The sequence below is a fragment of the Dipodomys merriami genome, unplaced genomic scaffold, assembly GCF_024711535.1.
Source record: "Dipodomys merriami isolate MVZ:Mamm:240054 unplaced genomic scaffold, mDipMer1.0.p SCAF_69, whole genome shotgun sequence".
In the NCBI taxonomy this organism is placed as follows: domain Eukaryota; kingdom Metazoa; phylum Chordata; class Mammalia; order Rodentia; family Heteromyidae; genus Dipodomys; species Dipodomys merriami.
Window position 1 is genome coordinate 5,930,671 of NW_027206279.1, and position 25,327 is coordinate 5,955,997.

At 42.6% G+C, this 25,327-nt stretch overlaps 1 protein-coding gene across 2 annotated transcripts in view; it reads left to right on the forward strand.

Moving 5' to 3' along the window:
* Stard9 (StAR related lipid transfer domain containing 9) overlaps window positions 1-25,327 on the forward strand; it is an 84,354-nt gene that overhangs the window by 16,677 nt on the left and 42,350 nt on the right. For both annotated transcript variants that reach the window (XM_070005911.1, XM_070005912.1), the window contains exons 4-10: window positions 12,818-12,934; window positions 14,913-14,945; window positions 15,035-15,096; window positions 16,905-17,017; window positions 19,938-20,007; window positions 21,924-21,996; window positions 25,206-25,273. In XM_070005911.1, the coding sequence (XP_069862012.1) occupies window positions 12,818-12,934; window positions 14,913-14,945; window positions 15,035-15,096; window positions 16,905-17,017; window positions 19,938-20,007; window positions 21,924-21,996; window positions 25,206-25,273 (536 nt within the window). The remainder of the gene's footprint in view (window positions 1-12,817; window positions 12,935-14,912; window positions 14,946-15,034; window positions 15,097-16,904; window positions 17,018-19,937; window positions 20,008-21,923; window positions 21,997-25,205; window positions 25,274-25,327) is intronic.

Sequence of the window (25,327 nt, forward strand, 5' to 3'; positions counted from 1 at the left end):
AGAATGTGAAGGAAGGAGTCCTGTGTCCTGCTTCATAGCTGTCTCTCTATTTCCTGTGCTGCATATTTTAAATGATGGTAGTTGGACTAATTAATAATTGGGTGAATGACATATAAGGCTCTGCATCCTTGATTTTTTTTTTTTTTTTTTGGTGGGGGTTGTGTATGTGGTGGTTGGGATCAAACTCGGGTTTTCTCTTGCACACCAGTCACACATACTACCACTGAGATTCTTCTAACCTTCTCAAATCTTTCTGCTCATTTTGGGCAGCCTTCCTGGTGTGCTTTAGTTAGAGAACCACACTCTTCTGTGAGTTTTCTGTGCATCCCCTTTCCCTAGTGTATGTATGGTAGGGAGCTGGGGAGCATGTGGGTGTGGAAGGATCATCTCGTGAATATTTGCAGAGCTCTGTGCATTCCAACCCTTGTGCTGTTTCTCTCTAACCAAGATGGGGACAGAAGTAGAAGGGAGAGAAGCTTCTAAGAGAAAGCCTTATTGTGCAATAATTGGATGGGACTGTGTAGGCCTGAGTGGGGGTTGGAAGACTAGTGTGAGTGTTTCATTGTAGTCTGTTCCTGATGCCAGCAGCACAGCTGCTTAGCTCTATAAGCATCTCCACGGGCTGGATTTTGGCGGAATAAGGTCATTCTTTTGGCTTCATCTAACTTATTTTCCCCCTCTCCATAAGCTTGGAATTTTATGAGAATAGCTTGCAGACTCATAGAAACATCTGAAGGATGGAAATCCTTGACACTTAAGTGTTTGTTGCTGGTGCCAAATGCCTATATAAAAATGAGCAGTGGAAACCAGAGAATTGTTTTACAGTACCAAAGCTTGTTTGGATTTTTTTCCTCTCTGGGCCAAGTATAATAGCAATTCCTGGTATTATCTGGAATGGTTGCGCTCTAGTCTGGAGAGAGGTTATCTTCAGGATAGGCATGCTCAGGACTTGATAGGCATTGTAGACCCAGAGCAGCCTAAGCATAAATACAGATCTCTTGAGACAGTTCTCCTTCGTGCTACCTAGAAGGCCTCTTGCTTGCATCTGCAACCCTGAGAATTTGCCTGATACTCTCCTGATGCCCCTCTTACTTAGGTTTGTCAAGAAATTGCTTGAAAACAACAAGTGGACTAGGAGAGAGACTGAGAGAAAGAATAAAAAAGGAATGCACTCCTTACCTGACTTATGGAACTTTAAGCCCTCTGTACATTGCCTTTATAATAGCAACAATTTTTTTTAAATGCCAGGCACTAGTGATTCATACCTCTAATCCTAGCTATTCAGGAGGCTGAGATCTGAGGATCACAGTTCAAGTTAGCCCAAGCAGGAAAGTTCGTGAGACTCTTATCTCTAGTAAACTACTCAGAAAAATACAGAAGTGGCACTGTGGCTCAAGTGGTGGAGAGTTAGCTTTGAGAACAAAGAAGCTGAGGGACAGTGCCCAGGCCTTGAGTTCAAGCCCTAGGACTGGAAAAAAAATAATAAATATTTTAAAATAAATACCTAAACTAAGTAAAAATCAAGGACGATGAGATGATTACTTATTTAGGAAAAACCAATTTACAAAATCATCTAAAGATTATAGAAAGGGGCTGGGAAGGTGGCTCAGTGGTAAAGCTCTTGCCTTGCATATTTAAGGCCCTGGGTTCGATTCCTCAGCACCACATAAGCAAAAAGAAAAAAAAAGATTATAGAAAATGAAGAGTGGCCCTTTAAAAATAAAGTCTGTATGTTCACCACACCTGACATATAACAGCAGACTGATAACAGCAGACCTCTCCCAAGGATACCACCCGGTCTGCTTTGCCAGGTGCTGCATTTCCCCTGACATACTTGCACAGTTAGCTTGAGCCAAGTACTATCTCAGCGCTATTTCAGTAGACTTCTGTTGGGGAGCCATCACTTCTTCCTTCCCCTCTTCCTCCTCTCTTTTCCTCCTCCTCCTCTCTCTCCCCCTCCTCTTCCTTCTGTTCTTCCTTTTTTCCTCTTCCTCCTCTTTTACCCCCCACTTCCTCTTTCCTTTTTCCTCTTCCCCTTCCTCCTCTTCCTCCCATTCCTCCTCATCTTCTCCTCCTCCTCTTCTTCCTGTTTCTCTTCTTCCTCTTCTTTCTCTTCTTATTCTTCCTACTTCTCCTCCTCTCCTCTCAGGTCTTGGTTTCTGTCATTTGTACTCTATGGTAAATGATCAAAAACATGGATAGGCTACAGTAGAGCGAGGCTTTGTTTAGTTGAAGTAACTTGAAGTCTGAGGGCTGGAGTGGAACAAGTGGCACCAGAGTAGCGTACTTGGAAATCTGGTGACTAACATGCAGCCAGCAGCCTTAAGATCAGAGGAAACAACGTGAGGAGGAAGGTTTCCTGCCTGCCAGTGAGATGTATGAAGCAGATGCTGTTCAGATCAGACACAAAACTAATCTCTTCAACTATACCTTGGGTTGCTGAGAATCATACGGGGTTCAGCTTGCCCTGCTAACTAACCCAGCTATGAAACCAGAAGTATTCAGGGACTCAGCTCACTTGCTTCTCCAGCATTGATATTTGTCTCCAGAGACCCATTCAGACTAAACTATATTAAAAACAGGAAATATGTTCCTAGCAGCATTTTCCACATGTGAGTGTTAAAAACAAACACCATCCTCTACGTTTGTTCTCATATAAAAGTATTCCCAACTCAAACAATGAAGCATAAATTATAATTAACAACAACAACAACAATGAAGCAGCTTAATCCTATATGACTACCTCTCAACGCTGGCTGACCAAACCCATTACAAAAGGCAGTGCAGAGCTCTCATGAATACACAAGAAATAGGAAAATAGCCAGGCACTGGTGGCTCACACCTGTAATCCTTGCTACCCTGGAGACAGATCTGAGGATTGTGGTTTGAAGCCAGCCTGGGCAGGAAAGTTCGTGAGACTCTATCTCCAGTTAACCACTAATTAAAAAAAAAAAAACTATCTCTAGTTAAAAGCCAGAAGTGGAGCTATGGCTCAAATGGTAGGATGATAGGCTTGAGCAAAAAAGCCCAGGCCCTGAGTTCCAAGCCCAGGCCTAGGCCCGGCAAAAAAAAAAAGGAAAACTGGTGATGTGCATCCTGAAGAGCAAATGTGTAGAAATTAATGTAGGCAATGTTTCTGGGAAACCTCGAGAATAATAATTTGATTTCGCATATTTAGTGTGAGTATTCTGGATCAGGCACATAGCTTATATTCCTTTCCTCAGCCAGCGTTGTGGAGTGTGCGTGGGTGCCTGCGCTGAGGGTTGCTGTGTGCCGCAGTTCCCCAGGGGCGGCACAGTGTGCACATGATAGTCAGCCGAAGGCATTGCTAAGCCCAGGATCTGACTCCTGGTATTGCTGTTCTCTTCCATGTTCTGCTAAGAGGAGTGGGTGGTGGAAAAGGGATAGTGTGCAAAAACCCGTGGTGGAACAAAGAAGAGGCGAAGCACTAAGAGAAGAAACGCTTTTTTCCCCCTTCTTCCTTGCTGTGATGTCATTCTGCCTAAATAAGTCCTGTGTTGAGGAAGGCTGTGGAAACCCTCAGGGCCTGACCCATGCCTTTCTGTAGCCTGTTTTTTTGCTCACAACTCTCATATGGCTCTGTTGATGACACTGCTGTAGATGACACTATGTGATCAAATGAACCTTTAGTGAACATGAGTTATTTATTTATTTATTTGCAGGTCGAGGGGCTTTAACTCTGAGCCTAGGTGCTGTCCCTAGACTCTTTAGCTCAAGGCAAGTGCTCTACCACTTCTGGTTTTCTCGTGGTTAATTAGAGATAAGAGTCTCTTGGACTTTCCTGCCCAAGCTGGCTTTGAACTGCAATCCTCAGATCTCAGCCTCCTGAGTAGCTAGGATTATAGGTGTGAACCACTGGCACTGGCACTGCAGTCTTTTTCATAAGCAAAAATACAAATAAAGCCAGGCACCAATGGCTCTAGCCTGTAAATCCTCATTACTCAGGAGGCTGAGAGGAGGATCACAGTTCAAAGCCAGCCTGGACAGGAAAGTCCATGAGATCTTATTAACTCCAATTAACAGCTCAAAAATAGGAAGTGTAACTGGGTGCCTGTGGTTTACACCTATAATCCTAGCTACTCGGGAGGATGATATCTGAGGATTGCAGTTGGAAGCCAGCCCAGGCAGGAAAGTCAGTGAGACTCATCTCCAATAAAATACTCCAAAAACCTAGAAGTGGTGCTGTGGCTCAAGTGATAGAGTGCTCACCGTGAGCAAAAGAAGCTCAGGGACAACACCTAGGCCATAAGTTCAAGACCCAGGACTGGCAGACAAAGCAAAACAGGAAGTGGTACTGTGGCTCAAAGTGGTAGAGCACTAGCATTGAGCACAAAGAGACTCAGGGACATACCCAGGCCCTGAGTTCAAGCCCTACAAATGACCAAAAAGAAAAAAAAAACTGCACTGTTTAAAAAACTTTGTTGAAATGGAATGAACAGAAAAAAAAAAAAAAAACCTCACATACTGTACTTACCCATGCAGCACAGTGAATTTCCATACGCTGGGCATACAAGCAGCCTACATCTCGCATTGCGGGAGGCTGCCCTTACCGTGTTAAGCTACACTTTACCGCTTTTCTCTGAGATTTTTTTTTCCTGCAGTGAATGTGCTGAGCTCTCAGGGGATGGCTCTTTTCATCTCCAGAGTGGCTCAGCCAGCTGCTTCCTAATAGACCCAGCAGAGGGTTTTACAGAAATGGGGGCGGTCACTGTCTTTTTTCAGACTCCACCAAATGCTGCAGTACATCAGGTGATAGAATGTGCTTACAGGAATTACTCAGATGTATAAAATTAGATTGTGCCAGGTGACAGGGACTGAAATGCCAGTAGTGGGGACCCTGTACAAAGTGGACCCAAGAGAAATCAAGATTGTCTCCTAAAAGTGCCTAAAGCAGAAGTAGAAAGTTTAGACTCAAGTTACCACTAACGCTGTGTGACCATGAGCAAATTACTCCTCTGTGGACATGAGTAATGCTTCTTCCTCACCTTTCTTCTCTGAATCCTTTGCCAGCTTTTCTTTTCAAGCTTCCCTTCTTTTTTTTTTTCTTTTTTTGTCGGTCATAGGGCTTGAACTCTGGGCCTGGGCGCTGTCCCTCAGCTCTTCAGTTCAAGGTGAGCGCTGTACCACTTAAGCTACAGCACCACTTCCGGTTTTTTGGTGGTTTATTGAAGATAGGAGTCTCACGGTCTTTCCTGCCCAGGCTGGCTTTGAATTGTGATCCTCAGATCTCAGCCTCTTGAGTAGCTAGGATTACAGGCGTGAGCCACTGGCACCCAGCTAAGCTTCCCTTCTTTTTCTGAATCCAAGGCCTGTAGGTGGAGTCTGAAAAACCTTTTCCTGACACCTAACCCCCAAGAGACTACTCTACTTTCTGTTTTTTATTTTTATTCTACTTTCCTGTTTATTATTATTATTATTAGTTAGTTTACATTAATAGCTTCACATCCAGCCTTTTAATTTGCCCTTACGTTATAAGATATACCAATAGTTAAGTATATTTCACTAATGAATATATATATATAATGAATATATATACATTGCATATATATATATCTATGTGTGTGTGTATATATATGTGTGTATATATATATATATCAATATCATGTAGGACATCTTTAAAATAGAGTAAATCAGTGAGGTATTATGTTGGCTGTTTACTTTTCCCTTCTCAGTCTTGGTACTGCTCGTGTTGAATACATGCCTTATTTAATAGGTATGTATAAGATTGTATTGCAGCTCATTTGTATCCAGACAAAACAACCAGCAGACTTCCTGGGCAGCCATGAGAGTGGTTTTGGAGTAACTCCAAGCTTGATTGGCTCTCATAGGAACAGAAGGTGTATACATATAGGAAAACCAATAAGGAGGAAGATTATGGAGTTAGGATTTTATAAACTAACACAGTTACAGGAGAAAGGTGGGAGAAAAAAGTGAGGAATATGGAGTTTTGTGGGATGACAAAAATGTTCTAAAATTGACTGTGGTGATAGTTGGCCATTGTCTGCAAATGTACTAAAAAACATTGAGTATATCCTTTATTAACCTAAATTTCGTTTTCTTTTTTCTTTTTCTTTTTTTTTTTTTTGGTCCGTTGTGGGGCTTGAACTCTGGGCTTGGGCACTGTCCCTCAGCTTTTCAGCAAAAGGCGAGGGCTCTACCAGCTTGAGCCACAGCACCACTTCCGGTTTCGGAGTGGTTTATTGGAGATAAGAGTTTCATGGACTTTCCTGCCTGGGCTGGCTTTGAACCATGATCCTCAAATCTCAGCCTCCTAAGTAGCTAGGATTACAGGCATGAGCCACCAGGGCACCTGGCTCTTTTTTGTTGTTGGTGGTGGTGCTGGTCATGGGGGCTGAACCCTGGGCCTGGGCACTGCCCCTCAGCAATTCAGCTCAAGGCTAGCATCTACCACTTGAGCCACAGCGCCACTTCAGGCTTTTTTCTGCTTATGTGGTGCTAAGGAATTGAACTCAGGGTCTCAGGAAAGCAAGGGAAGCACTCTACCACTGAGCCAATTTCCAGCCCTAAATTTATTTTCTTTGAGGTTATGTATTTGGTCTTGTGTTTGCTAAATGTGAGCTCTGCCACTTGAGCCATGCTGCCCGCTAGCCAGATGATCTATAACATATACTTTTAATGATAAACTATTTTAATTCATTTGTAAGGACCAAAAGGCCATTTATGTATGTGGAGCTCTCTTTAGTGTTCCTTTCAACCTCTTTCCTCTTGGAACTCACAAATCCAAATCCACTTAAGTTTTTTAAGCAGTTGGCCCTAAAAAGGACAGTTGTTTCTTAGCTGTGATTGACAAATTATAGCCTATTGGCCAAATCTGCCTGCCAATTGTTTTAGGAAATAGTTTTTTTTAAAAGTATACTTTCATGCTCATTTGTTTATATTTATAGATGCTTTTATATATTTGCACAGAGGCAGAATTAAGTAGTTATATCAAAGTTCATAAGGCTCACAGGACTGACATGCACACTCATGTTTCCTGTGGCACTGTTCACAAGAGCCAGGTTATAGAATCAGCCTCAGTGCCCACAACAGATGAATAAAGAAAATATTGTACATATGTACAGTGGAGTTTTATTCAGTTATAAAAGAACAAAATTAGGTATTTTGCAAGAAAATAGATGAAACTCAAGATAATTACGTTAAATGAAAAACAAAACAGACTAAGGAAGACAAGTCTCGCATGTTTTTTCTTGCATGTAGACTCTAAATGTTAAAAAAAGTGACATGAGGGCTTGGAAGGTAGCTCAGTGGTAGAGCGCTTGCCTTGCATGCATGAGGCCCTGGGTTTGATTCCTCAGCACCACATAAACAGAAAAAGCCGGAAGTGGCGCTGTGGCTCAAGTGGTAGAGCGCTAGCCTTGAGCTGAAGAGCTGAGGGACAGCGCCCAGACCCAGAGTTCAGGCCCCGTGACTGGCAAAAAAAAAAAAAAAAAGTGACATGATGTAGAAAGACTATTTTTGAAGAGAAGGGAGAAGACAAGAGAACGTGAAAGTCATCGAAGTACATTATATATATGTGAAAATGTCATGCTGAAACCCACTAAAATTATGTAAAAATTTTGCTATGTGATCTCTGATAGAAAACATTTGCTGCTAGACACTGGTGGCTCGTACCTGTAATGCTAGCTACTCAGGAGGCTTAGATCTGAGGATTGAGGTTTGAAGCCAGCCTTTACACAAAAGTCCTTGAGAGGCTTATCCAATTGACCAGCAAAATGCTGGAAGGGAAGGTGTGGCTCAAGTGCCAGCCTTGAGTAAAAAAGCTAAAGAACAAGTGCACAGGCCCTGAGTTCAAGCCCCATAACAGCACCAAGAGCAAAACAAAACAAATAATAAAAAGAAACTCCTTCCTGACTTTTGCCCTTATATTCTCTCTAATTATTAGGAAGAGAAAGGTACCCAATGACTTGCCTCAGCTGTTAAACAGCATTGTTCTTAGAAGTTCCACATAACAGAATAAAGGACTTCTCCTGACTAAAGACCTTGACATACTGTCTCCTTTTTTTTTTTTTTTGTCAGTCATGGGACTCAAACTAAGGGTCTGGGCATTCTCCCTAAGCTTTTTGCTCAAAGTTAGTGCTCTACTACGTTGATCCACAGTGCCACTTCCAGTTTTTGGATGGTTAATTCGAGATAAGAGTCTCTCAGACTTTCCTGTCAGGGCTGGCTTTTATTGGTGGTGGTGGTTGTTTTTCAGTCATGGGCTTGACTGGGCCTGGGCACTGTCCCTTAGCTCTTCAGCTCAAGGCAAGAGCTCTACCACTTGAGCCACAGCACCACTTCCAGTGTTCTAGTGGTTAATTGGAAATAAGAGTCTCATGGAGTTTCCTGCCCAGGCTGGCTTTGAACTGTGATCCTCAGATCTAGCCTCCTGAGTAGTTAGGATTACAGACGAGAGCTACCAGTGCCCAGCCTTGTGGTTGGCTTTGAACCTCGATCCTCAGTCTTCACCTCCTGAGTATCTAGGATTACAGGAGGTGTGAGCCACCAGTGCCCAGGCAAACTTTTTTTGGTCAGTCATAGGGCTTGAACTCTGGGCTTGGGTGCTGTCCCTGAGCTCTTCAGCTCAAGGCTAGTGCTCTACCACTTGAGCCACAGTGCCACTTCCAGTTTTTTGGTGGTTTATTGGAGATAAGAGTCTCACAAGCTGGGCAGCGCCCAAGCCCAGAGTTCAAGCGCCACGACCAAAAAAAAAAAAAAGTCTCTGCCCTGACTGGCTTTGAACGGCGATCCTCAGATCTCAGCCTCCTGAATAGCTAGGATTGCAGGGGTGAGCCACCAGCGCCTCGCTCAGACTGTCTTTTATTACTGTCTTTTATATTACCATCTTCATTGTTCTTTTCTAGGCCAGCGGCTGGGGGACCACTACCAAGTCTGCTTTTGCACAGCTACTGTTCACCAGTTCTGTTTTAGGCTCATTGTTATTGGCTGTTAAACCCCATTATGCTAAGGCTTTTCGAGGTGGTAAGGGAGAGTGATGACTAAGTTCCTTTACATGATGGGAGCATGAATATATGCCTCTGTATGCAAATAAGGAAAACTGGAAACGTCAGCAGTCCCACAGCCAGGCCCCATGACAAAGGAACATTATTCATTACTGCTTGGAATTCCACAGTAACTATTAAGGCTTGTTGTAGCTCTGTTTCCTGTTGAGAGGTCCCCAAGAGAGATGATTATGTCCGTTAATCTTAATTTAGCATACGCGCGCGTGTGTGTGTGTGTGTGTGTGTGTGTGTGTGTGTGTGTGTGTGTGTTGTGTGTGTGTGTGTGTTGTGTGTGTTGTGTGTGTGTGTGTGTGTCTCAAAATCCAGAGCCATGGACATTGTAGGCCATGGAGCTGTTTTTCCTATTTAATACAGGGTGTTGCAATGAACTGGAAACTCCTTTCCAGGAAAGCAATCTTTCGTTATTTCTCACAGGAGTCTAGTGAATCCATCTTTTTGTAGGGAGGAGGGAAACATCCAGAGGAGTTGCACAACATGTCTTTTCTTTGACTTCCTCACTTATATCCAGTGACTATCACGGCCACATATGGGGCCTACCAGATCTCAGTGTCGCTTGGACAGTTGCCCATGGAAACGGTTATCAGGGAAAAGAAAGCATTGTTAGAAATAGTAAATTATGTATAAACAAATACTTCTTTAGAAATCTCAAAACTCAGTTTTGAGGTTTGTTTAGGTTTCTTTCTCAGATTTATTTATTTATTTATTTTTTGTTGGTCGTGGGGCTTGAACTCTGGGCCTGGGCACTGTCCTTCAGCTCTTCAGATCAAGGCGAGCTCTCTACCACGAGCCCTCTACCACTTGAGCTACAGCACCACTTCCGGTTTTCTAGTGGTTTATTGGAGATAGGAGTCTCACAGTCTTTCCTGCACACGCTGGCTTTGAACTGTGATCCTCAGATCTCAGCCTCCTGAGTAGCTAGGATTACAGGCTTTTCTCAGGTTTCTTTAGGACCAGGGGCTTAGAGCCCCAAAGTTCAAATTCCAGTTTTAGAGTATACACATACCCACACCCAATCTCATTTTTTGAAAGAAGTAATCAAAACCTTCAACTGTATTAGTAGTGAACATTCTTTGTAATTTGAAAAATAGCAAAAAAGAAAGAAAAATGTGTTTCTATCAGTCTCTAATAAAGCTTCACATTCATTTAATAATGGCCATGTGGGTGGAAGCTGGGGATGAGAGTATAATTTTCTTTATGTGCAAATGAAAAGCTTGAAGGGGGAGAGTTTAAAAGTTCCAAAAAACGATTTTTAAATGACAGCAGGATTAGATTTCATTACTTTTGGCCAAAAAATATTATAAAACATTTATGAAACTGCTGTGCAGAAATTCTAAGGGAGATATAAGGTTGTTTCCAGGGTGAAGTAAAACAACAAGAAGTAAAGAAACCTTGAAGAACAATTTTAAATTGGAGGGTAACAGTGTCAGACAATAACATTTGCCTTTTTTGATGTCTGCCAATAGTTACAGTGTCAGCTGCAGAATTCCAGGGCTGGCCTCCTCTTGTTCAGTTGTACTATTTTCTCATCTTGAGTAGCTGAAGTTACAAGGGTGCACCACCACACCCAGCTTTTGTTTTTCTTGTAGTCCTTACAAAGGGAGGAAAAACAGTCCTAGATGTGGCCTTACTCTGTCTGTACCTCTGATTCCACCTCCTGCTAAGGTACTAGAAAGAAAGATAAAGTTTTGGGGAAAGATTTTTCCCTAGTAAGTAGACATCAAACTCTCATCAAATGGGCGGCAAATCTTGTCTAATGCAGAGAAATATACCACTCCTTCTTTAAACTATAGGAATTTAACCCAGTCAGATTTGAGGATGCAAATAGAGACTGGCTGAATTTTCAGCTTTACTGATATAAAATTAGTGAATGGAGAGCTCTGCACGGGAGATTGCAGGAGGGAGTGAGAATTATTCAACGTTCCAGACTTTTCAGTTTTTTGGCCCTTTGCCTGGATAGTGAAAGCATTAAAAAACAAATACTTCACTGGTTTAAAGATAATGGCAGCTGCTAAAACAGAAGGAGTAGCCTAGTCCTGACTCTTGTCTTTGTCCATTGTCCTGACTGCTGTGTATTACCTCACTTATTCTTTACAGCAGTGTTTTACAGCTAGATAAACTGAGGCTTACCAAATTCATATAACAAGCACAAGATCACACAGATTTAAAGTAATAGGAGTAGTACTACAATTTGGAACCATACTGGATAATTCATAAAATTTACAGAAAAGTTGAAAAAATGGGTAGGGAAGTAATGGAAAGCCCAGGCAAAACTACAGAACAGGGTCAGCTGATTTGAACACCCCGCTTGGCACTGTGCCCACTGTATGTTTGGCCCACAGTATTGAGGGACTCTGAGAGAACTGATCAACTATTGCTTTGTTGTTGTTTAGTTGATGGCCTCATTTCACGTGTCATGGTTCTGGTTGTTAGGAAGAGAGAAGGCAGATCTGGTCTGCTTGGCTTCTGTAGTAGAGGGCTGGGCTCTGCTTCACACCAGGATGGACATAATAAGATATCCAGCAAGTAGGGAAAGTATTTGGATGCTGAACTCCATGCATATAATGGGTAAGCATCCACTATACCAACTGGCCACAGTGGGCGATGTCCAAGTGTGCTCTGCCCAGGCTTGGCTGAACTGGACACTGTTGATCTCATAAACCCAGTTCTATTCTGCCGTCCAGAGTCTGCCTGTCTGAGTTTAGTAGGACTTCAAACAGCAGGCCTAGTTATAGGAGTTTTCTTGTGAGGATTTCTGGCTGCTTCTGATCCCATTCCCTCCTCCCCCCAAAACAAAACAAAACAAAACAAAACAGTAACAAAAACTGACTAGCACAGAGGTAGATGAGCTGCTGTTAGGAGCAGTCTGGGGAAACATGAAACATTCTTCATTGATCCTCACCATGTGAGACCTTGAATTTGCTTGTTATCAGCAATGTTTCACTCTGGCTTATTCAGTTGGCCATAGTAAGCTCCTTGTCCTGAGAAGAGAAAGGGATGGTTTTGCTGCTTGTCTTTATCTTTCTCCTCCACTCTTTGTCTGAAGACCAGGAAATGTGTAGTTTCTGGGTTTAGTATTATAACCACCTGAGAATATCTGAATGACTGTCTGTCTGAAGGTATCTTTCCTGGCCATCTTTTTTTTTGGTGGTTGGGGGGGGTTGGTCATGGAGCTTGAACTCTGGAAGTGGGTGCTGTCCCTCAGCTCTTCAAGGCGAACATTCTACCACTTGAGCCACAGCGCCACTTCCGGTTTTCTGGTGGTTTATTGGAGATAAGAGTTTCCTGCCTTTGCCGGGTGCTGGTGGCTCACGCCTGTAATCCTAGCTACTCAGGAGGCTGAGATCTGAGGATCGCAGTTCAAAGCCAGCCCGGGCAGGAAAGTCCGTGAAACTCTTTATCTCCAATAAACCATCAGAAAACCGGAAGTGTTGTTGTAGCTCAAGTGGTAGAGTGCTAGCCTTGAGCTGAAGAGCTGAGGGACAGTGCTCAGGCCCAGAGTTCAAGGCCCATGACTGACCAAAAAAAAAAAAAAAAAGAGTTTCCTGCCCGGGCTGGCTTTGAACCCCAATTCTCAGATCTCAGCCTCTTAAGTAGCTAGGATTACAGGCATGAGCCACCAGTGCCCGGCCTCTTTTTTTTTTTTTTTTTTTAAGCTGAATTGGTAACTTGTGAAGATAGGAGTTTATAGTCATACTTCATCATCTTTAACATTAATTCTAAATCAGCTGTGGAAAGGAGGACTGGTGATGTATTGTTTGCTTTTGTTGTCACAGGTGTTCCAGGACTTGGGGACTGAAGTGCTATCTGGAGCTGCCAAAGGCTACAACATATGCCTTTTTGCCTATGGGCAGACAGGCTCTGGGAAGACATACACCATGCTGGGGACACCAGTGAGTATCACCTTCTAATGCAGCCGCATCCTCAAGCCAGCATTATTCCAGCCCCTTTGAGAGAGTGTGATTTCCATAGTCAGCCAACTTTAATGAGGTCTCGTGAACCTTCTTCTATATTAAGAGTAGATTTTTCATCACTTTAATAAAGGCAAACTTTGAATAATTAGCTTGTTTGATAAATTCTAGAAATAGCCTTAGGGGGTTGGAGGCATGGCTCATTGGTAGAGCATCAGCCAGTGAGCAAAAGTATTAGGTAATGAGTTTAAATACCATCTAGGACAGAAAGAAAGAAAGAAAGGAAAGAAAGAGAGAGAGAGAGAGAGAGAGAGAGAGAGAAAGATAGAAAGAGAGAGAGAGAGAAAGAAAGAGAGAAAGAAAGAAAGAAAGAAAGAAAGAAAGAAAGAAAGAAAGAAAGAAAGAAAGGAAGGAAGGAAAGAAGGAAAGAAGGGAGGGAAGGAAGGAAGGAAGGAAGGAAGCAAGGAAGGAAGGAAAGGAAGGAGGGAGCCAGGTGCTGGTGGCTCACGCCTGTAATCCTAGCTACTCAGGAGGCTGAGCTCTGAGGATCACGGTTCAAAGCCAGCCTGGGCAGAAAAGTCCGTGGGATTCTTATCTCCAATAAACCATTAGAAAACTGGAAGTGGTGCTGTGGCTCAAGCGGTAGAGTGCTCGCCTTGAGCTGAAGAGCGCAGGGATAGTGCCCAAGCCCAGAGTTCAAGCCCCACGACCGAGAAAAAAAAAAAAAAAAAGGAAGGAAGAAAAGAAAGGAAGGAGGGAGGGAGGGAAGGAAGGAAGGAAAGAAGGAAGGAAAGAAAGAGCCTTAGAATTTACAGCTCCTTTTGACAACAGTCTTTTGTCAGCCCTGTTAAATATATCATTCCTAAGATCATCACTTGAAGCTTCTTAACATCTTTGTTGGGGCTGGGAAGATGGCTCAGTGGTAGAGTGCTGGCCTTGCATGCATGAGGCCCTGGGTTCGATTCCTCAGCACCACATAAGCAGAAAAAGCTGGAAGTGGTGCTTGGCTCCAGTGGTAGAGCGCTAGCCTTGAGCTGAAGAGCTGAGGGACAGCACCCAGGCCCAGAGTTCAGCCCCCATGACTGGCAAAAAAACAAAAACAAAAACATCTTTGTTGTGGGTGATACCTGAAATGAATCTTGGTGCTCTTGGGTTGGGCAGAGATTTGGAGCCACGCTCAAAGGAGAGGCATTTAATATGTGTTTGAAGGAAGAAGAACTAGCTTTTGGGCTTCCATACATTTGAAAGTATGTGAGGTCTAATGAGAGCCTTCCTTTATAATGGAAAACTAGGAGGACAAGATGCTTGTGTTTTAGGACCAGAATTACTATTCCCTTTTATTTTAGGTTTTAAGGTATCCTGGTGAGATGAAGTAGAGCAGTAGGGACAGATAACACTGCTTAGGGGCGTTGCTGAGGACACTGTTCCTCCTGAAAAATCACTCTACTTCCCTGAGTCAGCAGCTCATTGCTTCCTTTGTCCATGTGTAGTATGCTTCACATATATGAAGTTAAAAGAAATTACTCACTAACCCAGGGGATAAAAATCCTTAACATAGATACAAAAGGTGAAGTAGTCACTTACAGATGTATATTTTGCACACTTTGGTCCTCTGGTCTTCCTGTGTGCTGAGATAGGAGGTAGGGAGTCTAGGAGGGACTGTGTTTATCCAAGAATTTTGTAGCCTTTGTTTGATGTAAACACATACCTAGCTTTACCAGCCTGTCTTTTCCATCTATGGTGAGAGTCAGCTTCTCACAGGTGCATTTCTCTCACTAGTGTCTCTTGAGAGCCCTGGCATGTAAATCTGTACTTCCAGTGGAACTTCGTAAAGTGAAGAGCTAGCAAAGGAGCCCACAGGCCCATCCTCCAGACTTAGGAGCACTCCAGGTTTTGTGTGTATGAGAAAGAAGCACTGGCAAGGGTAAACAATAATGCTGTCCTTCCTTCTGTTCTCCAGGCCTCTGTTGGGCTGACACCAAGGATATGTGAGGTATAGACTCTCTTTTGATTGGATCATCTCAAAGTAGGTTTCCTTTGTCTACTCCCCTTAGTGAAATCCCAACCCTCTGGTTCATGCAGGGCCTCTTCATCAAGGAGGAAGACTGTGTCTCATTGCCCTCCTCCTGTAACATAAAAGTAAGGTAAGAACCTATCAGCTACAGGACTGACACGTTTCTATTTTCACTCAAATTTTAGCATGTGCCATTATCTGCTCTTTGTTCCAGGGTCATGACAGACTGGAAAAAAGCCACAGAAGGCACATTGTATAGTGTAGAGACTTAAAACTATGAATTCTCCATTTTCTTTTTTTTTTTTTTTTTTGGGTCCGGTCGTGGGGCCTGAACTCTGGGCCTGGGCGCTGTCCCTCAGCTCTTCAGCTCAAGGCTAGCGCTCTACCACTTGAGCCACAGCGCCACTTCCGGCTTTTTCTTTTTGCTTACATGGTGCTGAGGAATCAAATCCAGGGCCTTGAGCATGCAAGGCAAGCGCTCTACCACTGAGCCACCTTCCCAGCCCCTCTCCATTTTCTTGTTGGGGCACTTAATGACCTTTTTTAAAAAAAATTTAAGATGTAATTCATCTGTCATAAAATGTACTTACCAAAATGTTGAAGTATGTGGTTTCATCATTTTTTATAGTGTTTATAAGATTGCATAACCATCACCATTAACTAATTCCAAAACATTTTATCACCTCCTCTAAACAACTATCTCTCTCTTTTTTTTTTTTTTTTTTTTTTGCCGGGCTGAACTCTGGGCTTGGGTACTGTCCCTCAGCTCTTCAGCTCAAGGCTAGCACTCTACCACTTGAGCCTCAGCCCCACTTCTGGCTTTTTCTGCTTATGTGGTGCTGAGGAATTGAACCCAGGGCCTTATGCATGCAAGGCAAGCACTCTACCACTGAGCCACCTTCCCAGCCCCCAACTATCTGTCTTAAAAGCTAAATTATTATTAGTGTTTTTAAACTTTTAAAAATAAAGGTTTTGAAAAATAAATTTATAAGCTCTGTTTATAAACTATATGTATGTACATTTGTATTTCTATGAATATGTGTATATGTTCATATGTTAAATGTTTTACTGCTCTTAAAATCCTGAAACTACTATGTTGAGAGACAATTGAAGTTTCTGTGTTTCCACACAAAGCTAGAAGACAAAATTTCCCTGAGGCCTCCCCCTGCCACTTCTTCCTAATCTTCCTCTCCCATCTCTTTTTCCTCTCCTTTAATTTTTTTTTTCCTTCTTATGGTGCTAGGGATTGACCCTAGACACTCTGGTTTGCTTGCTAGGCTAGTGCTCTACTGAGCCATATCCCCAACCCATGAGATCAACTTTCTTGTTTTATGGTATATTTTCTTGTTTTAATATGAATGTAACACTTTTTTGTCAGTCATGAGGCTTGAACTTAGGTTCTGGGCACTATCTCTGATCTTCTCTTGCTCAAGGCTAGTGTTCTACCACTTTGAGCCATGGCTCAACTTCTGGTTTTCTGGTAGTTAATTGGGCCTAAGAGCCTCACAGATTTACCTGCCTTGACTGGCTTTGAATGGTAATCCTCAGCTCTCAGCCTTCTGAGTAACTAAGATTACAGGCATGAGCCATCAGTGTCCAGCTCCTGATTCTTTTTTTTTTTTTTTTTTTTTTGGCAGTCGTGGGGCTTGAACTCTGGGCTTGGGTGCTATCCCTGTGCTCTTCAGCTCAAGGTGAGCACTCTACGGCTTGAGCCATAGCGCCACTTCCGGTTTTCAAGTGGTTTATTGGAGATAAGAGTCTCATGGCCTTTCTTGCCTGGGCTGGCTTTGAACTGTGATCCTCACATCTCAGCCTCCTAAGAAGCTAGGATTATAGGTGTGAGACACCAGCGCTTGGCTCAGCTCCTGATTCTTAACGTAGTACTTTTCCTCTTTTTTAAAAAATCTAATTGTGGTGCCTTTATCTCCTTGTCCCTAGTTTCCTGGAAATCTATAATGAACGGGTACGAGATCTGTTGAAGCAATCAGATAAAAAAAAGTCCTATACCCTTCGAGTCAGGGAACACCCAGAAAGGGGTCCCTATGTACAAGGTAAGTTACTGTGGTCCTAGATAACTGAGGCTCAGCTGAGGTTTTGGAAGCTCTCCTAAAGTTAACTCACTCAACATGTGTGTACTGAATGTTTATGTGGCCCGGCTACCATTCTGGACACTGAGTACATGATGGGAAATAGAAAAGATGTGGTCTTACTCTCATAGGCAAGCCTTAAAAAGGTTAATAAGATAAATAGATGTAATGATGCAGGAGAAAAATAACTGGAAACTTGCTTCCCTGAGAGGTAATACTAAAGCTGAGACCTAGAGGGAGCATGGGATCCATTCCCGAGAATGGTCTAGCGAGGGGAGGAGAGTGCTGTTAACTAAAGCCCTGACTGGCTGCTTGGTGTTTTCTTTTCCAAAACTCACATCACTAATGGGATAGGATTATAACTGGGAACCTTGCCAGGCAAAGGCATGAGATCCTATCTGAAAACAAACTAAAAGCAACAAGGACTGGGGATGTGTCTCAAGAGGTAAAGTGTGCTCACCTTGTAAGAACAAGACCCTGAATCTGATCCACAGTACTGAAAAAAAATAAGTAAATACAAATAAAAAATTTGTAGCCGAACAAATTGGTCAGATGTTTATAAACTTCCACCTATCCTTGAAAATAATATGTACTATGTACTACATAGTTGTTGTGTACAATTTTTGCATGTCCCAAGTATGCTACTTGTAGTATTGAAGTCTACAGTGCTGTCAATTTTTTCTGTTTTAATAAATGCTAAAGTAGGCAATTTAAAAATTCCTACAATGATTATGGATATCTTGTTCTCATTTCTGTCCATTTTATTTTTTCTATTTTATATGAATATAAAATTAGAATTGTTAAATGTCTTCCTGATGTATTGAGTCCCTCCTTCATTTTGGTATTGGTGGGGGGTCAAACCCAGTAACTTTAACCTACTTTGTTAAACCCCCCAGTAACTGTTTAACCTACTTTGTTAAATCTTGTTTTATTTTTTGGTTGGTCATGAGGCTTGAACTCTGGGCTTGGGCGCTATCCCTGTGCTCTTCAGCTCAAGGTGAGCGCTCTACTGCTTGAGCCACAGCACCACTTCCAGTTTTCTGGTGGTTATTGGAGATAAGAGTCTCAGGGAAAGCTGGGCGCCGGTGGCTGATGCCCGTCATCCTAGCTACTCAGGAGGCTGAGATCTGAGGATCACGGTTCAAAGTCAGCCCAGGCAGAAAAATCCGTGAGACTCTTACCTCCAGTAAACCACTGGAAAACCGGAAGTGGCGCTGCAGCTCAAGTGGTAGAGTGCTCGCTTTGAGCTGAAGAGCACAGGGATAGCGCCCAAGCCCAGAGTTCAAGCCCCACGACTGAAAAAACAAAAACAAAACAAAACAAACAAAAAAAGAGTCTCAGGGACTTTTCTGCCTGGGCTGGCTTTGAACCATGATCCTCAGATCTCAGCCTCCTGTGTAGCTAGGATTACAGGTGCGAGTCACTGGTACCCAGCTAAATCTTTTTGTTGTTGTTGTTTTGGTCCGGTCGTGGGGCCTGAACTCTGGGCCTGGGCGCTGTCCCTCAGCTCTTCAGCTCAAGGCTAGTGCGCTACCACTTGAGGCACAGCACCACTTCTGGCTTTTTTCTTTTTGCTTATGTGGTGCTGAGGAATCAAACCCAAGGCATGCATGCAAGGCAAGTACGCTACCACTGAGCCACCTTCCCAGCCCCCTAAATCTTATTTTAATTGCATTTGACAATAGATCATTGAAGTTATTTTGTTTCTGAATCTCTAATACTGGATAGGGATTCTGAGACACATTGTGAAGGCCCTTTGTGACTTGGTCAGTACCAAACATAAAGATTTCCTTACATGCCCTTTAGTGCCTTTTTTCCTGTCCAAAGCCTTCCCATTCTACAGTGGTTCAATTCAATGGTTGCAGTCTGTGAAACCTACCTGTGCCACTGCTATGCTTGTCTCAGCTGTATTTTATCTCTTACTTCTGTAGCTCTTGGCTATACTGTCTTGGATGGATAGCATAGCTTCTCATAATTGGGGGCTGTAGAGATGATGTACTTGCATCTTGCATGTTGTATATGTCAAATTGAGTGCCACCTTGTGGGCAGAATAGCACCTGCCTATCATGAATTTTATAGGGAACAAATGAGGTACGGTTTGAGCATTTCTTTTCTTTTCTCTTTTTTTTTTTCTTTTTTTTTTTTGCCAGTCGTGGGTCTTAAACTCAGGGCCTGGGCACTCTCCCTGAGCTTCTTTTGCTCAAAGCTAGCACTCTACCTTGAGCCACAGCTCCATTTCCGGCTTTTTCTGTGTATGTGGTACTGAGGAATTGAACCCAGGGCTACATCCATGCTAGGAAAGCTCTCTACCACTAAGCCACCTTTCCAGCCCCTTGAGCATTTCTTTTTTTTTTTTTTTTTTTTTTTTTTGTCGGTCGTGGGGCTTGAACTCTGGGCCTGGGCGCTGTCCCTCAGCTCTTCAGCTCAAAGCGAGCGCTCTACCACTTGAGCTACAGCGCCACTTCCGGTTTTCTGGTGGTTTATTGGAGATAGGAGTCTCATGGTCTCTCCCGCCCGGGCTGGCTTTGAACCGCGATCCTCAGATCTCAGCCTCCTGAGTAGCTAGGATTACAGGCGTGAGCCACCAGCGCCCGGCCCCTTGAGCATTTCTTATAGCACATGTGGCACAGTGGTGAGGATCTGTGTGAATTTTACATCATAATCTTGGTGAAAACAGAAATAGGTTTCTACACTCCATCACAGTACCTGACTGGGTTTCTAATATTTACTGATTTATTATCTGAATGAGCTCTGCCAAGTTTCCTCATTTCTCATTTATCAGTGACATGAAACATGAATGATAAAGCTAAATACCTACAGGAAAAGATTAAACGTGACTGAAATTTTTATTTGATTTCTTTCCTCACCTTGGTAAATCTGACAGGTTTATCTGAACATGTTGTTACCAACTATCAGCAAGTCATCCAGCTCCTGGAGGAGGGGATAGCAAACAGGTTTGTTAGTTCCTGTCATTCTTTCAGCCCCATTCTTGTATATTGGGCTCAATTTTCCCCTTGAAGTGTATGGCTGCACTTATAATTGTCTTTGTTGGACCCCCATATCTTGGGGGTCCTTCTAGAATAGTTGTACACCTCCGGTAAGGGACAGAATCTCAGACTTAGTGCTTTTATCACAACAAACACTGTGGCATTTGTTTTGGACATAATAACAATAGGTAGTAAGCCTGTTACTCTGTCTTTTAAAATAGGCAGCTTTGATACTTTGATCCAAGAAGAGATCTTTTTTTTTTTTTTTTTTTTTTGTCAGTCATGGGGCTTGAACTCTGGACTTGGGCACTGTCCTTGTGTTCTTCAGCTCAAGGGGAGTGCTCTATCACTTGAGCCACAGTGCCATTTCTGGTTCTTCTAGTGGTTTATTAGAGATGAGAGTCTTATGGACTTTCCTGCCTGGGCTAGCTTTGAACTGTGATCCTCAGATCTCAGCCTCCTGAGTAGCTAGGATTGCAGGCGTGAGCCACCAGCGCTCAGCTCCAAGAAGAGATTTTTGCACACATTGTTTTCCCTCAATAAAGATGAAGGTAGCACGTTTCAGAAAACAATGTTCTTCTTTTGCATATTAGTGATATTATCCCTAAAGCAGTCCTCTGTGAATAACTGAGTGCTGCAGACCCCTCCAAAAGCTACTGTACCCTCCTGTGAGAGCATTCCATATTTTCAGTTAGTAAAAATCTAGAATACTATTTTTTTTGTTGTTGTTGGTGGTGGTTGTGGGTCTTGAACTCTGGGCCTGGGCGCTGTCCCTTAGTTCTTCAGCTCAAGGCTAGCACTCTACCACTTGAGCCACAGCACCACTTCCAGTTTTCTGGTGGTTAATTGGAGACAAGAGTCTCAAGGACTTTCTTGCCGGGGCTGTCTTTGAACCGCGATCCTCAGATCTCAGCCTCCTGAGTAGCTAGGATTATAGGCGTGAGCCACCAGTGCCTGGCTCTAGAATATTATTATTAGTAAATGCCTTGGGTAAAAAGCTCCTTATTTTCTTGGAAGAAGAATAAGTATTGAATCTTCTATTTATCCTGTTAATAGCAGGATTTTAATTTTAACTGAGAACAAAAGGAAAAATTTAACATTCTACTCTTAGGGGTTCATAAAACTCCCCCAAAGGAGCCTGCATCTTGTCTGCAGGTACCCTGAGCTCCTTGATGGTGAATTCCCTCCTGAATTATGAAACCAGTTTCTCCTCTTCTCCAATTCCCAAGTTAATGAGATAATCTGGGATAGTTTGAGATCAAAGTATAATTGACTTAGATTTAGATAAAAGGAAGATTACTGGATTTTAGGAGGATTTCTAAGAGAGATTATACAATCTGTCTGGTTTAACTAATTATCTCATTTTAAAAATAAAAATATTTTAATGTAAAAATTTTATATATGTACACTATATATTATATATTATATTTATAACTATTATTATTATATTGTATATTATATACATTTATATGTATAGTTATATATGTGTATACACACACATGGTCATGGGACTTGAACTCAGGGTCTGGGTGGTGTCTTTGAGCTTTTTTACTCAAGGTTAGTACTCTACCACTGGAGCCACAGCTGCATTTTCAGCTTTTTTGGTGATAAATTGGAGAAGAGTCTGACAGACTCTAACCATGACCCTCAGATCTCAGCCTTCTAAGTAGTTAGGATTCAGGCATGAGCCACTAGTACCTTGGCTTTAGTATGGATATTTTATGATTCTTATAGGTGACATGCTTGTAATCCTAGTTACTTAGATGGCTGAGATCTGAGCATTGCAGTTCAAAGCCAGTCCTAATAATTCTTGTATTCTCCATGGATCCCTCAGGCTCTTCCAGCTATGAGCGACCCTTGTTCTGTCTTCCTTATATTCACAGAATCACAGCAGCCACCCATGTTCACGAGGCCAGCAGCAGATCCCATGCCATCTTTACTATTCACTACACTCAGGTTGGTTACTGCTCATATTTGATGAAGTTCCTTCCTTTTGTCCCTTCTCACTCCCTTGATTTCCATCCTCTTTTCCTTTCCTCCTGCTCTTCCACTCACAGTTCTCTGAAATGACCTAGTAATACAAAGGAATGTTTATAGTCTATGAAGCTATCACTTGAGATAGGATAGTGGCATTTTACAGATTCATCAAATATCTTCTACTTATTTAACATACGGTACACTTTCACATATACTTGGTCAGAACAGGCTCATTTAAAATCAACATCAAGGTGGAAATGAAAATAAACATAAAAATGTAAAAGTAGACAATTGACTTCCACTGGATGGAATGTAGAGACTGACAACTCTTATCCTCAGAAAGCAAACTTGAAGCTGAATAATACTATTGCAATATTACAAAAATAGACTAAATGCATGTACTAAGCTGAAAGTACATATTTAAGAAAACTACTGAGTTTCAGATAAAATGAACACAAATTCATGGTGTTCTTTCTTTTGACTGCTCCCGTCCTCTGTCCAGTACTGTTGGATGGGCAGTTCACTGATGGGAGAGAAAACTGTGGAAACCAATTTTGCTGTTGCTTCTGCCAGAGGTGTTCACCTGAGTGTGCACATTATGGGCAAAAATGGTGGTCTCTGAGGAGCAAAGACTGGGGCATGTGAGTGACTCCACTAGTCTTAGGTGGGATCTTAGGCAAGACCTAAATTGGCAGCCTGACTGGGGATTTAACAGGGAATAGTGGAAGGTAATATAGCTATGTGATATATAAAATCCTTATACATTCTGGGTATCAGGAGCTGGATACATACTCAATAGAGCTCACTGGACCCAAACCACCACATAGACCTGACAGAACATGAACAAATATGTAGAAGAAGCACAAGAGGTTCCCAAATGCTGGGATAAATGGAAAAGTGGCCAGAACGGTTAATGCATTTCCTTATGTGTGCATGCCCACAACCTAGATCCTTCAACAGAGAATCAAGATACTTGACTATAATTTCTGAGCAGTCTTTGGCTGAACACTAAGCTATATAGATACAAGGCAGCCTCTAGGAAACCAGGCCCCAAAGTAAAAACAAGTAAAGGAAGAATTGAACATACTTGCTTGGCTGCATATTCTGGACAGGCAGACTTCACAGATTTAGACAAGTCAGTTTACTAAATGCTAAGTTACCACTTCAAGAAGAAAAGTTAGCATCGTCTTTTCTTTTCCTCTTTCTTTCTTTCTTTCTTTCTTTCTTTCTTTCTTTCTTTCTTTCTTTCTTTCTTTCTTTCTTTCTTTCTTTTCTTTCTTTCTGTCTGTCTTTCTGTCTGTCTTTCTGTCTTCCTTTTGTTGGTTGTGGGGCTTGAACTCTGGGTCTGGCCACTATCCCTGAGCTCTTCAGTTCAAGGCCAGCACTCTACCACTTTAGCCACAGCACCACTTCTGGTTTCCTGGGTGGTTTATTGGAGATAAAAGTCTCAGGGACTTTCCTGCCTGGGCCGGCTTTGAACCTAGGTCCTTAGATCTCAGCCTCCTGAGTAGCTAGGATTACGGGCGTGAGCCACCGGTGCCTGGCCAGCATCATGTTTTCTAAAATGTCTAATTTAGTATCAATAATTATTCGATATGCAAAAATATATTAGAAAGTATAACCCATGCTTAGGAACAAAAGCAGTCAGTAGAAACTGAGTCTTAGGTGCCCCAGATGTTGGATTTAGCATATAAGGAATTTAGAAGCTAATTTATGTTAAGAGAACAGAGGGGAAAACAATCCTGCTTAAAGAATTAAATTAGGGGGCTGGGAAGGTGGCTCAGTGGTAGAGCGCTTGCCTTGCATGCCTTAGGTCCTGGGTTCGATTCTTCAGCACCACATAAGCAAAAAGAAAAAAGCCGGAAGTGGCGCTGTGGCTCAAGTGGTAGAGCGCTAGCCTTGAGCTGAAGAGCTGAGGGACAGCACTCAGGCCCAGAGTTCAAGCCCCACGACCGGACCTCAAAAAAAAAAAAAAAAAAAAAAGAATTAAATTAGGACCAAATGGGGTCTGGGAATGTGGCCTAGTGTTAGAGTGCTTGCCTAGCATGCATGAAGCCCTGGGTGCAGTTCCTCAGTACCACAGAAACAGAAAAAGCTGGAAGTGATGCTGTGGCTCAGGTGGTAGAGTGCTAGTCTTGAGCGAATGAAACTCAGGGACAGTGCCCAGGCCCTGAGTTCAAGTCCCAGGACTGGCCAAAAAAACAACAACAACAAAACAAGCTGTGAGCCAGGCACCAGTGGTCTATGCCTACAATCCTAGTTACTCAGGAGGCTGAGATCTGAGCATCGCAGTTCAAAGAAAGACCATTAACCAACAGAAAACTGGAAGTGAATCTTTGGCTCAAAGTGGTAGAGCACTAGCCTTGAGCACAAAAGCTCAGAGGCAGCATCCAGGACCTGAGTTCAAGCCTGATGACTGACAAAAATAACACAAAAACAACAGCAAAAAAGAGCTGTGCATATTTGAGAGACATGCCTCAGTATAAATATATCTCAAAATAATTATTCTCGGTAAAAGGAACAAATGTATGATTCCATTTATAGGAAATATCTCAAAATGGCAGATTACATAGAAAACAAATGGTGCTTAGAGCTGGGGATAGATGCAGAGACTGACTACAAACAGACCCAAAGGAATTTTTTGGGTTATTGGTAATGACCTAAAATTACTTTGATGGACACATAAATTTAAAATTTTATAAAACAAAATAACCCACATTGACTGAAAGGAGAGAAAAAGAAAAGTAGTTTCACTGCAGGGCAGGCGGGGGTTGGGGGAGAGTGGGGGCAGATAAATGTGCAGTCTACTCTAACAGGTTAACATGCTGTAACTCAACCAGGAGGATGAACCCCACCTGCAGGGACTCTCGCTGATGAGAATCAGACTTCTGAAACAGAGAACTGATAAATTATACTAAAATTCCAGTAGTTCCTGAAAACTACACTCAGAAGACTTAAGGAGATTTGTCTTGCTCACTCTTCCAGCGTTGGTAGTGCCTTTATTAAGGAATGGCCCAGGCTTGCTATTTATATCTGTCATATACCTAGAGTTCGTCTGCTTCATAGCAACTAGAATATCTAGAGTAAGTTGGATAAAAATCTAGAATATCACCTTGGTTTGGAGAATATCTACAGGGAACATTGCAAACCATTCCAAGTGACAACTTTGACTGTGTTTTCTCCCTTAGGCAATCCTAGACAATAACTGCCCCTCTGAGATGGCTAGCAAGATCAACCTTGTGGACCTGGCAGGCAGGTAATTAGTGTTCCAAAGCCCAGGGGAGTGGGGTTACTCTTTCCTGGGATCTTG